The sequence below is a fragment of the Acomys minous genome (genome assembly GCF_964271855.1).
Source record: "Acomys minous genome assembly, chromosome: 8".
Lineage (NCBI taxonomy): Eukaryota > Metazoa > Chordata > Mammalia > Rodentia > Muridae > Acomys > Acomys minous.
The window spans coordinates 32211305-32223553 of NC_140489.1; the positions used below are offsets into that span (position 1 = coordinate 32211305).

The 12249-nt window shown below is 47.2% G+C and overlaps 1 protein-coding gene across 3 annotated transcripts; it reads right to left on the reverse strand.

Moving 5' to 3' along the window:
* Positions 1 to 38: 38 nt before the first annotated feature.
* Positions 39 to 12237, reverse strand: ZC2HC1C (zinc finger C2HC-type containing 1C). Of its 3 annotated transcripts, none has more exons than XM_084791166.1 (3): positions 12120 to 12237; positions 9895 to 11230; positions 39 to 2875 (listed from the first exon to the last, which is right to left on the reverse strand). In XM_084791166.1, exons 2-3 carry the CDS (start codon positions 11209 to 11211, stop codon positions 2612 to 2614), a joined length of 1581 nt encoding a protein of 526 aa, XP_084647292.1. In that variant the 5' UTR covers positions 11212 to 11230; positions 12120 to 12237; the 3' UTR covers positions 39 to 2611. The 3 variants fall into 3 exon arrangements, with proteins under 3 accessions (XP_084647292.1, XP_084647291.1, XP_084647293.1); XM_084791165.1 differs by having other exon boundaries at positions 12060 to 12235; XM_084791167.1 differs by lacking the exon at positions 12120 to 12237 and adding an exon at positions 11322 to 11588.
* Between the last annotated feature and the right edge of the window lie 12 nt (positions 12238 to 12249).

Consider the following 12249-nt stretch of genomic DNA (forward strand, 5'->3'; position numbering starts at 1 on the left):
CGTCATCCTTTCGGCGGGACTGCGCGCAACAGTACACAGAAATAACCTCTGCTGTTTTCCAACCTCTTTTTTTCCCAGAAAAAAAAATCACTTTTGCTGCTACAGCTTTTTTCCCCAGAAGTTTATAAAAATTCAGAAAGTGCAGAGGGGGAACAAAGCCATTAAAGGAAGGACCCTGGGCCAGCAAGCCGGCACAGCAGGCCAGCATGGTTGCTGGGCTCCTGGTGGCCCAAGTTAGCCTGCAGCATCCACAAACCCGTCTCTGGTGGCACACACTGGCGCGCATGCCTGCACACCTCCTTGTCCTGAGTGGGAAACTTCCAAGTGACCATGCCAGTTTGTCTAGAAAACGTCCTCAGGAATGCTTAGCTGTATTAGGACTCTTTGGCCTAGCAGCTGTTACTTTCCTTGGCTGAGCATAGCACTAAAGTTTAAAGCGAAAGGCTCCCGGTGCTCAAGTTTCATTTGGTTTGTTACCTATTCAGAAACATTCAGCGTAGGAAGAACAGCCCAGAGAAAAATACAGATTTTAGAGAAAGTCCTTCACATGAGATCTCCAGGCCTCAAAGGAAGTGCTGGTCACGAGAGCAGGAGGGCGGGGTCAGGACTCCAGCCGGGACTGTGAGATTCCCTGCAAAGCCAGAAGTCATTTATTGCCTCGGTGATTAACTGCCACATAAATGTGTTCATCCTTAAACCTCACAGGTCGTGGGCTTTGAGGCGGGAACTCGACAGCACCGCTCTGCTTGCCATCTGGGTAGCTGTGCAGAATGGCCGACTGAAAGCATGTGCTGACAAGAGGCACTGTGCTGTGTGAGCTGGGAAGTCGTAGCTCTGCACGTCTGCGCACCTCCCGGGGTCTGCCATGTGAACTTCCCATAGCTTTTGAACTTAAAAATGTATGATATTTATGACATGTTCTTAAAGTAACAGTGTGGACGTTTACAAGCAGCATCTATGTGGCCTCTATCCAGGAAGATTCGAGGTCATGGAACAGCTCTTTCCCCCAGAGCCAGAGCTAGCTAAATTCAGAAGACTGGCAAAAACTAAGGTCAAAGGGAATGCCAAGAGAAGGGTTCCTGTTTTCTTTCTTTGGCAGCTTAAGAATGAATAGCAGCTTGTGTCTTTAGAAAGCCCGACACAGTTGTCCTCTCTTGAAGGCTCTAACCTGTGACCCTAGTAACATCATTGCAGGAGCCCAGACCACAGCCTAGGAGGCCCAGCAGAGGAAGCAAGGAATCTGGCTCTGCTTACCAGTATTCCCAACTGAAGGAGCGGAAGGTTTTGAACCCTTTCTAGCGTGTGCTGTGTAGGTTGCTGCCCAGTGTTTCCAGTTTGTCAAGACCTGCGCCTATCCCAAGTTTTAAAAGAACATTTTTAAATGCTTCTTAATAATAAAGCATCTGGAGTGGGGGCGAGGGGCTGGAGAGATGGCTCTGAGGTTAAGAACACTTGTTGCTTTTGTAGATGACCTGGGTTCCCAGCACACACATGGTGGCCCACAACCATCTGTAATTCCAGCCCCAGGGGATCCAACACTCCTGATTTCCTGTGTGCATATGGTGCACATACATACATGCAGTCAAAACACTCATAAATCTTTAAAAAATTTTGAACATCTGTGGGGATGTGCCTTATTATCTGGGGCTTTTAATGTGGAGAAAGGAACTTGGTGTGCTCCTCAGTGAACTTTGCCTGGGGGAGAGGGCGTGTCAGGTTACATACCCAGTGGTTCTAGGAGCTTACATGTTCATCTTTTTAAGCCCCCAGAACCCATTAGTTGAGGGTCTAACTTGAAGTAGGCACTGTTCTCACGGTTAAGAAGACCTGATCCCTTTCAGAGTTTAAAATAGAAGTGTGACTATGCTGTGATCTCAGGGTCATGAAACACTGAGCATTGTCCACGCTTGCTTAGACAGGATCTGCGGCCTCGAGGCAGCCAGGCAGCCTTATTTGAAAATGTACCAGCAGCTTCTTCCTTTAACATATGAAGCACATTTAAAGAGAACAAGCACAGAGAAGTAAAATTATTGTCTACCCACCCCTACCCTGTAAAGTGCATGAAGATGTTTCGTTATACAGCAGACCACAGGGAAGGTTTAGGATACGCTGGCCCCCTAATGTTACACACTTTTGTTGGCTTCCAGCCAGGACCATGGGTCATGGAGGCCAAGGATAAACTTCCATAAAGAGTTACCATCTGTATGACAATGACCCTCTGACCCCCAGCTCACTCATCTTTATACCCCAACTTTCAGGAGTAAGAAGAGCCAACAGAGACCCTGGGCACGTGCCATGGCAGGAAAACGCTGAACACAAGGCACGGTCAGGCTCAGGAGAAGACGCCTTTAATGCAGCCTCACCACCCAGGGGCCTCGACTACCAATTCTTCAGGCAAGAACCTACGCGGGCGCGCAGCCATGGCTACGATTCCGTGAGATGCTAGTGCTTGCGTTGGTCGCCTGCCACGCAGCAGTGGGCTCTCCTCAGGGATTGTTCAGCTCTGTAGGCAGATCCTGAGTTCTGGAAAAGTTCTGTTTTCTCCCTGTACCACATCACGTGGTCTGTGGTTTCCTGCTGACCCGGAAGCAGAAGGTCTGCCTCTGTCTGCTCAGCTGTCATGCCTCCTTGGGGGTGGAGGCCGGTTCTTGATGGTCTTACACTTAGGTATGTGTCGTTCCGCCACCTTGGGAGCAAAGTGTCGGCTGCAGTGAGGACACTGGACGTAGTCTGGGTTTTCTGCAGGCAGGATGGGAGGCAAGTCCGAGGGATCTCCACCTCTGGCGATAACCTGCTGGACCTGGCGAGCATGGCGGAGGGTACGGATGAAAGACTCATGCTTCTGTCTCCAGGTGCTCTTCCGGAGAGGTTCCGCCTGTAATGTGAAAGGAACGCTGAGCTTTCGACTTTCCCCTTTCTGGGGCTCCATGGGAGCATGCGGAAAGATCCTTAAGCTCAAGGCACAAAGAAAAGGTCTAAGAGTGATGACTAACTCTCGAGCACTGAAGCACAGCCCAGGAGCCTGCAAGGAGGGCTCCTCCCCGGAGGCAAGGTGTCCTGAGCGGGTGGGGTCAGGCAGAAAGGAGGGGGCCGTGGGGATGGAAACCAACTGAACTCAGGGCTCCTCTCCCACCCTGCATATCCGGGTGCCCCGTTCTCCCAGTACTCTCTCGCCCCACGAGGAGAGAGGTTTCTCGATAAAGAAATTGAGCTAGCCAGTTTTTTGTTTTGTTTTTGGTTTTCGTTTTGTTTTGTTGGTTGGGTTTTCTGTGTGGCCCTAGCAGTCCAGGAACTCACTCTGTAGACCAGGCTGGCCTCCAACTCAGAGAGCCACCTACCTCTGCCTCCGAGTGCCAGGATTAAAGGCGTGTGCCGCCATTGCCCAGCTGAACTAGATAAGTTTTAAAGATATTTTTTAAAAGATTTTATTTATTTTATGTATATGAGTGCTCTATCTGCATGCACACCTGCACACCAGAAGAGGGCGTTAGAGAGTGTAGATGGTTGTGAGCCTCCATGTAGTTGCTGGGAACTGAACTCAGAACCTTTGGAAAAACAGACAGTGCTCTTAACCACTGAGCTGTCTCTCCAGCCCTTTAAAGATTTTTTTTAACTTCAATTTTTATCTCTCTGTATGTATGTCATGGGCATGTGCAGGCATGGAGATAGATCTCTTGGGGTTACAGGTAGGTAAGCCACCTGAACTCAGGTCCTCTGGAAAAGCGCTCTTAACCACTGAGATGACTGTCCAACCCCTAGATGGATTTTAGCTCAGAAAATCCAGACAGGATAAGGACCAGGGTTAATCTCCACGCTGGTGGTGGGGAAGCCCAAGTAAGGGTACCTAGCAAGCACAGGCCTGTCAGACTCCCTTTCCAAATCAGCTTCCAGAGTACCAGTAATTGGCATCCTCTAGGGAGGGACCACAGAGACAGGGCTCCCTGTTTGATAATTTCCTTTAGAGACCAAACCCACTAAGGCTTAAGTACAAACAAACAGCAGGATGTGCCTCCCAGCACTCGGGAGGCAGAGACAGGAGGATCTCTGTGAGTTCAAAGCCAGCCAGGACTAAAGAGTGAGACCCTGTCTCAAATAAAAGTCAAAACCAAAAAACCAAATGAATAGACAGGGACTATCAGATACTTGATGAAAACTTATCTAAAGAGAAAGGTACTCAAAATACAAAAACAAAAAGTTCAGTAACTACACCCAAACACACCCAACACACACACACACACACACACACACACACACACACACACACACACACACACCAAATGTTTTAACAGAAAAATATAATATCAAACCAGGCAGTGGTGGCGCAGGCCTTTAATCCCAGCACTCAGGAGGCAGAGGCAGGTGAATTGCTGTAAGTTCGAGGCTAGCTTGATCTACAAAGCGATTCTAGGACAGCCAAGGCTACAAAGAGAAACCTTGTCTCAAAAAACCATGTGTGTGTGTGTGTGTGTGTGTATTTTACATATATATATGCATATATATGTATATATTATATACACACATATCCTGGATATAGAAATGGCTCAGTTGGGTCGGGCGTGGTGGCGCACGCCTTTAATCCCAGCACTCGGGAGGCAGAGGCAGGTGGATCACTGTGAGTTCAAGGCCAGCCTGGTCTACAAAGCGAGTCCAGGACAGCCAAGGCTACACAGAGAAACCCTGTCTTGAAAAACCAAAAAGAAGAAAAAGAGAGGAAAAAAAAAGAAACAGCTCAGCAGTTAAGAGCACTGACTGCTTTTGCAGAAGACCCAGGTTTGGTTCCCAGCACCACATGGCAGCTCACATTAGTCTCTAACTCTAGTCCCAGAGGATCCCATGCCTTCTTCTGGCCTCCTTGGGCAGTGCATACATGCAAGCTAAACACCCATTTGCATAAAAATAAATCATTTTAAGAAGATGTTGTCCATAAAAGGAGCATATTATGAAAGATGAACAACCAGAGAAACAAAACAACTATAAATTAAAAGCTTGGTAGTCAAAACTCAAATAGAAGTATTGCAAAATAAAAATTAAAAAAAAAAACACATCTCAGAATGGGAAAAAGCCATCAGATGGGAAGTAGAAATGAGCAGAAAATCATTCAGAAAGTTCAACATGTGGGCAATCGTGTTCCAAGAAGGCCAGAAAGCCCAAGAAGTAATTAAAGAAACAACACATTTATTTGTACAATTAAAGATCACAAGCCTTGAAACTGAAATGATTTGCCAAGACTTCAAATTGATCACTGTAAGTTCTTACAGTTTTAGAGCAAAGAAAATCCTACTAGCCTTTGGAAATGAAAAAAAAAATAGGCTTCATAAAATGAAGTAGTAATCAAAACAACTTTAGATTTCTCAACAGTAAACACTGGATGTTAAAAGCTAGAAAAAATTAACATCTTAAAAGTTCTAATAAAGTAGGGAGTCATGAAATGTTTTTCCCTCTCTTTATAACTTTTAGTCAATTTGATCTTTGACAGAGAGAGAGAGAGAGAGAGATTTCTAATAAAGGCCAGGCATAGAGGCAGAGGCTGATCTCTCTGAGTTCCAGGCCAGCCAAAGCTACATAGTGCTGAGTAGTGAGGCTGTCTTAAAAACAAAGTTCTAATGAAATCATTTCTGCTGAAATTTCTATGCCCAGCCAAATCATCAAATAGAAAGCATTTGTGTAGATATTTTTCTTTAATTCTTTGAATAAAAATATAAGACCTATGCATATCTCTTGGGAAGCCTCAGCAAAACAAGTAGGGAAACAGGAAAAAGACAGGATCCAACACAGAAGAGAAACAGATGAACATTGCAAAGCCCAGGGATGACCACTCCAGAAAGAGCAGGAGGAGAAAGAGACGTTTCCAGAACTTGGGAGAAAAGGAAAACACTTCAAACTGATTGTTATAAAATGTATCCGGACACTTACAAAAAAAAAAAAATTAACAAATGCCTAACATCTAGTTGATGAGTTAGGGAAATTTTTAGGTATAGATTCACGGAAAACGAAGGAGATAAAAACTAAGTCAATAATTAAAACTCCAAGTACATGTAGGCAGAAGCAGAATTTGGTAATCAATGAATATGGACAATGGCATAATGGTCCTGTAAAATCTCACTGTTTTACATCAGAGCTGTGATCAACTAGAGTCAATAGGGAAACTAACAACGGAGAAGACGAAGGGAAGAGGGACTTGAAACAGAGCTCTGCCTCTGAGGCTCCACAAGCAGGCACTGGAGACCACGGAAGGCTGGCAAATCAAGAAAATTAGCATATTATTTAGAAACATGGAAATGCATCCCAGAAGATATCTCATACAACTGCAGACTCAAAGTAGGGACCCGAGAAGGATGAAGTAAGACTGCATTAAACATTGTTTAGTACCACATGGTCCTTTGTTTGTTTGTTCGTTTGAGGCAGGGTTTCTTTGTATAACCCTGGCTATCCTGGACTCACTTAGTAGACCAGGCTGGCCTCCAACTCACAGCAACCTGCCTGCCTCTGCCTCCCAAGTGCTAGGATTACAGGCATGCACCACCATGCCCAGCTCACCACGTGGTTTTTAAAATGTGTATAACGAACTACTTAAAAGAAAATTAGAGCCGGGCTGGAGAGATGGCTCAGCAGTTAAGGCACTGACTGCTCTTCCAGAGGTCCTGAGTTCAATTCCCAGCAACCACATGGTGGCTCACAATCATCTATAATATGATCTGATGCCCTCTTCTGGCCTGCAGGGGTACAAGTAGGCAGAGCACTGTATACATAATAAATAAATAAATCTTTAAAAAGAAAAGAAAAGAAAATTAGAGCCAGCAAGATGGTTCCGTGGGTGGCCTCAAACCAGTGAGTTTATCCCAAGTTGGAAGAAGAGAACCAACTCTAACAAGTTGCCCTCTGATGTCAATGTGTGCACACACACCGATGTGCACAAAATAAATACTAATTAAAGGTAATAGGTAATAACAAGGAATACTATCAAAGGAAAAAGCAGGCTGGACCAGGAGTATCTTACTGAGACAGGAGACAGAAGAACTGATGTTAGAGATGACACCAGGAACTTTAAGGGAATTCAGCCAGAAAGAACTTGAGAGGTACAGTCAGTCGCTGTGTCTCCGTTCTGTGCCACGCTCAAATATTCCTTACTACATCAAGCACAAAAATGTGGGCGCTTCATACGCCTCATATGCTGACAGTGTAGTAGGCGCCAGTCTATGTCTGCTGATGCTATCCGACTATTAAATGACTGGAAGGAAGTCCTGCTCTCAGGGTACGTGGGGAGAATGGCAAGGAGCAGCAATCGCTCCACAGTGAGACTTGAGGCACTCCCAGGAAGTAGTGAAGCTCAGCTGCACTCGTCCTTCCTGCCTTGTGTCCCCAGAGCAGCCATGGCCTCAAACTAGCGTGCTGGAGCTGAGGTGTGTCCTGCAGCCTCGGTGCTACTGTGTTTAGGAACTTAAGAAGCACAGAGTTCTTTTTCCACGGTGGCCTCAGATAAATTACTGTGACAGGCCATAGGGAATCCCCAGTGAATTACCGGGTTGACCAAAGAGAACAGAATAGTGACTGCCCATCCTGTCATTATCTGTCAGAGCAAAACGCTGACTTCGTGTTGAAAGCTGGACTTTACAGAGATTATCTCCGAAGAATGTGGGGGAGACATTCTTGTGGTGAGCTCTCAAATTGTACTGAGAGAAAACACTAATTATAAGTTATCTTTGAGCAGCCATCCCATCCATGTTTTTTTTTTCCTATAATGATTTATTTTGATTTTATATGCATCGGTGTTTTTGCCTGCATGTATGTCTGTGTGAGGGTGTAGAATCACTTGGCACTGGATTACAGACAGTTGTGAGTTGCCATGTGGGTGCTGGGAATTGAACTCAGGTCCTCTGGAAGAGCAGCCAGTGCTTGTAACTACTGAGCCATCTCTCCAGCCCCATCCATGTGCTTTTTTTTTTTTTTTTTTTTTTTTTTTTTGGTTTTTTGAGACAGAGTTTCCCTGTGTAGCCTTGACTGTCCTGGACTCACTTTGTAGACCGACCAGGCTGGCCTTGAACTCACAGCGATCTGCCTGCCTCTGCCTCCCGAGTGCTGGGATTAAAGGCGTGTGCCACCACGCCCGGCCCCATGTGCTTTTTTAAAGGCCCCAGCAAGGGGACTGTAAAGTCTTGATATGGGAGAATTGGGAGCTGTGGCGTGTGGTGACCATGCCTCTAATCCTAGCACTTGGAAAGCAGAGGCAATTGGATCTCTGAGTTTGAGGCCAACGTAGTCTACATAGTGAGTTGCAGGCCAGATGTCCAGGAGGGGAGAGAGGAGACAGACAGAAGGGGGTGGAGGAAGAGAGAGGGCCCACGAGGGCACACATGCTTGGGGAAGAAATGAAAACAGAAATATGTTCTGTTTTTCCCAGAGTGTTAGACTTACATGGGGGCCTTTGAGATTGTCTAACGTGGGTTTTTCCCAACCCTGATCATCTTATTCGTTAATATTTTTCTTTAAATTCATGACCGCACAAAAATTACAGACTTATTACATTTTTCATTTTGTTTTTTGAGACAGGGTTTCACTGTGTAGTCCTGGCTATCTATCCTGGACTCACTTTGTAGACGAGGCCGGCCTCCAACTCACAGCGATCCACCTTCCTCTGCCTCCCAAGTGTTGGGATTAAAGGTGTGCGCCCCTGTGCCCAGCTTTTAATAAGTTTTTCTAATACATTCTAAAATTAGCAATCCTCATAAACTCTTATTTTACAAACCAGGTAGCATACCCGTGAAAGCTGGCTATGGGGCAATGGGCTCCAGGTAGGTCTAATTAACCCATAAAATCCTGAGCCGGATCAGCTAAATGTCATGAAGCCCTTATGGTGACCACCCTGTTTTGTTGTTGTTGTTGTTGTTGTTGTTTGTTTGTTTGTTTTGTTTTTCCTAAAGTAAGGGATATTTTTGAGATATAGAAAAATAAAAGAACTTTATCCTTATGATGTTAATATTCTAACTGGGATAGTTAGGAGGTAGGGGGACAAACAGGTGTGTTTCTTGAATTTACTAAGAAAATGCATCAAAGCAGAACTAATTCTGAAAGAGTGGGTACAACGGAGCATGGTGACAAATGGGAAAAAGCAAGGGATTCTCACAACAAATCAAGAAAACAAGTATTTTATATTTGTCTTAAAATAAAAGTGTTTTTTTGTTGTTGTTGTTTGGTTGGTTGGTTGGTTGGTTATTTCCTTGGTTTTTCAAGACAGGGTTTCTCTGTGCAGCCTCGGCTATCCTAGACTTGCTTTGTAGACCAGGCTGGCCTCAAAACTCACAGCAATCCACCTGCTTCTGCCTTCCAAGTGCTGGGATTAGAGGTATGCGCCACCACACCTGGATAAAATGCATGGTTTTTTTTCTGCAGCAAACATGAATTTGTTTTATAATAATCAAAAGGACATATATTTTGAAGTGTAGATTTTGGAGTCAACTCAAGTAAGATTTATAGATTGACCCTACCTCATAAAGGTGTTAAGATAGTGACTAAGTTAAGAGTAAGGGCTACTGATTAGCAATAGACTATTGATCTAGTACCTACAGGGCTCTGAAGACAGCACTAAAAGATAAAAAGTGTGTGTGTGTGTGTGTGTGTGTGTGTGTGTGTGTGTGTGTGTGTATGCACATGTGCGTTTAGGGGAGGTCTGAGCCTTGGTTTTTGAATGGATATGTTGACAATCCCACAGAGACTGTGGGGATTCTCCCAGAAGGGTGAGATTCCTACACAGAGCTCTGATCACAGAGGCTGGCAGACAGAAGCTGTGACTGTCCCCTCCATCCTACATGACCCCAGTTCCCGAAGCAAACTGGTAAGGACAGAGCAGGCCACTGCACGTACCCCTGTACAAAGTCAAATCTGGAGGGCGTTTGTTACCTTATCTGTGGCTGGCCCCTTCCAATTCAAGTACTGCTCTAGTTCTGTGCCCTTAGCCCGGGCCCTGGAGGAGTCAAACACTTTCCTCTTGGACCCCTGCCTTCTGCCACAGACGGCGGAGTGTCTCTGCAGCCTGAGGGAGAGAAACATGCGTCCACAGTGGCTGCACTTGCCCAGCTCTGGCTCTTCTGTGGAGGAGCTGGACCCGGAGGAGCCCGGCAATCCGGGCAAGCTTGATGCCTGCTGCTGTGCACTGCCCAGCTCCTCTGCCGGTTGAGAGAATTTGTCTGCTGGAGGAGGCCCTGAGTCTTGCTCTCGGATTCTCTTGTTGCTTGCCACCAGCCTTTCTCTTTTGAGCCTCTGGATTTCGGGATCGGGGAGCTGGAGTGGACTAGCATTTTCCCGAGCTTCTTCACAAGGGTGATCCTCTCCCCTGCTCCCTCTCAACGCCTCAGACCTGAACCCTGGGGATAAACAAGGATTGTACGTGGTGCTGCTGTTGCTATCTCTAACTCTGCCCCCAGGTCGTGTCATTCTGTGGAGCTCTCTGTCTCCGTTTTCCCTGGCCTGTTTCTTTTCCTCCTGGATCCTTCGAAGACCCTCCTCTGTCTTCTTCAGCTTCTCTCGTAGGAGTGTCTCCTTTCTTCGGATTTCCTTCTGTAAGCTCTCGCCTGCAGCTTCTAGTCTTTGGATCTGTGTCCACTTGGTCCTATGGAGATCTGCCACCGCCTTCTCTGCCTGCACAGAGGCAAGCATAGACGAACTCACCCAGCTCCTCAAACCTAGGCTGCTGTCTGAAAACTCTCTGGCCTCAGGGAGTCTTGGGTAGCCATTCTGGTCGCCAACGGTGCCGGCCTCACCTGTGCTGTGTGACTTCCGGTGGACCATAGGTTTCAGTGGGTATGCCCGATCCACCCCAACACGTTTCTTCCTAAAGGGAATGAAGTCTTGAGCATTTGCTTTGGGATACCGTGGCTGAGGGCTTGACAAGTAAAACAAACCGTTTCCTTCTCCCCAGGGACTGCTTGCTGAGCCTTGCTGGCTGATTCTCCCACTGTGGGGACAGGAGTGCCTCCGGGCTTTTGTGCAGATGTTTCTTTTGGGGTGAGTGGAGACGTCCTCCTCCTGCTCCAGCTCTGTGTTCCTCCAAGGCTTCTTCTGGAAACTGTTCCTCAAATGTCCCATGGAAGACCGCTGGGAAGAGTCGCTTTGTTCAAAAGGGTCGCGCTTGGCTGAGTGGAGCCCTGGAGCTTCTGTTTTATTATGTGGGAACATAACGCCCACAGGCAGATGTGGAGCCAACTGGAGACCAGCCATTCAGGGCCTGGACCAAAGCCTAGGAGAGATTTAAACCAGATACATGTGAAGAATTTGTCTGAGGTTCACTCCCGGCTGCTAGAGTAAACTGTTTAGTACATTTGCCCTACCCACATTCCCTTTAAACGGTTCACGGGACTGCGGTGCTGGATCTGCCAGGACGTCTTTCAATAAGCATTTAGTGAGTGATGACTAGGTGCCAGACATTGCTAAGCCCTGAAGACAGAAACATGAACGTGACCCAGGTGTTCTGCCACTGGCTTTCCTCCACACCCGTATCTGATCTGCGGTGCTCCATTATAGACTAGGTGGAAACAGCCTTAGATTGAAGGTCGTCTGTGACACAGAACAGACAACCTGCTCTTACTACAGCCCAGGTTCTTGTGAACTGCAGAGGCTGCTCTGAGTCGAGTCTCACTTTTTTTACGGGGTGAGAACAGTGACCTAGGGACAGGGCCTGGCACAAAGCGCTCCTTGGGCTCCCCCCTTCTCCCTTCGCCCCCCCCCCATCCCTGCGCCTAGAAAACTACAAAGAGCACGGGGCTGCCCCGGCCAGAAGCAGGTGCCTGGCTGTCAAACACCCATCCAAGGAACAAACCGCACCAGGCTTGTAAAGAGATAGTGTGCGTGTGCGCGGAGTGGGGAGGTGGGGGTAGGGAGAGAGAGGTAGGGGTTGGGGGTGGGGGGTGACACCTGACACCCCGAGCCGGTTTTAGACTCAGAAGCCATGTTCTGTCCCAGAGGGTCAAACGGGAACTCTGATTGAGACCTGGCTTCTAGGAATAAAATCTCACTCTCCAGCCCCTCTGAAGATGGAGGTCGCGGTGTCTCCCGGTCTTTCCGCGTACCTGAGGCGCTTATGGGCCGCTCCTGCTCAGAGAAAATCCCCAAGACTTAATTTTCCACACCTGACTAAACCCAACCGCCGTCCGCGCAGGCGCGCTCTGTCCACCTCTGTTATCCCCGTTGCCTGGAGACCAGAGCGCCGCCTCTGGTTGCGAACTTTCAGTTACATATGTGCGCAATCGCAGTCCACAA

Excerpts from the sequence above, each read along its gene's own strand:
- ZC2HC1C (XM_084791166.1), bottom strand. The coding sequence starts at position 11,211 with ATGGCTGGTCTCCAGTTGGCTCCACATCTGCCTGTGGGCGTTATGTTC. Across the intron at positions 2,876-9,894 it reads AGGGGCCAGCCACAGATAAG|GCGGAACCTCTCCGGAAGAG; the intron begins GTAACAAACGCC and ends TTCACATTACAG.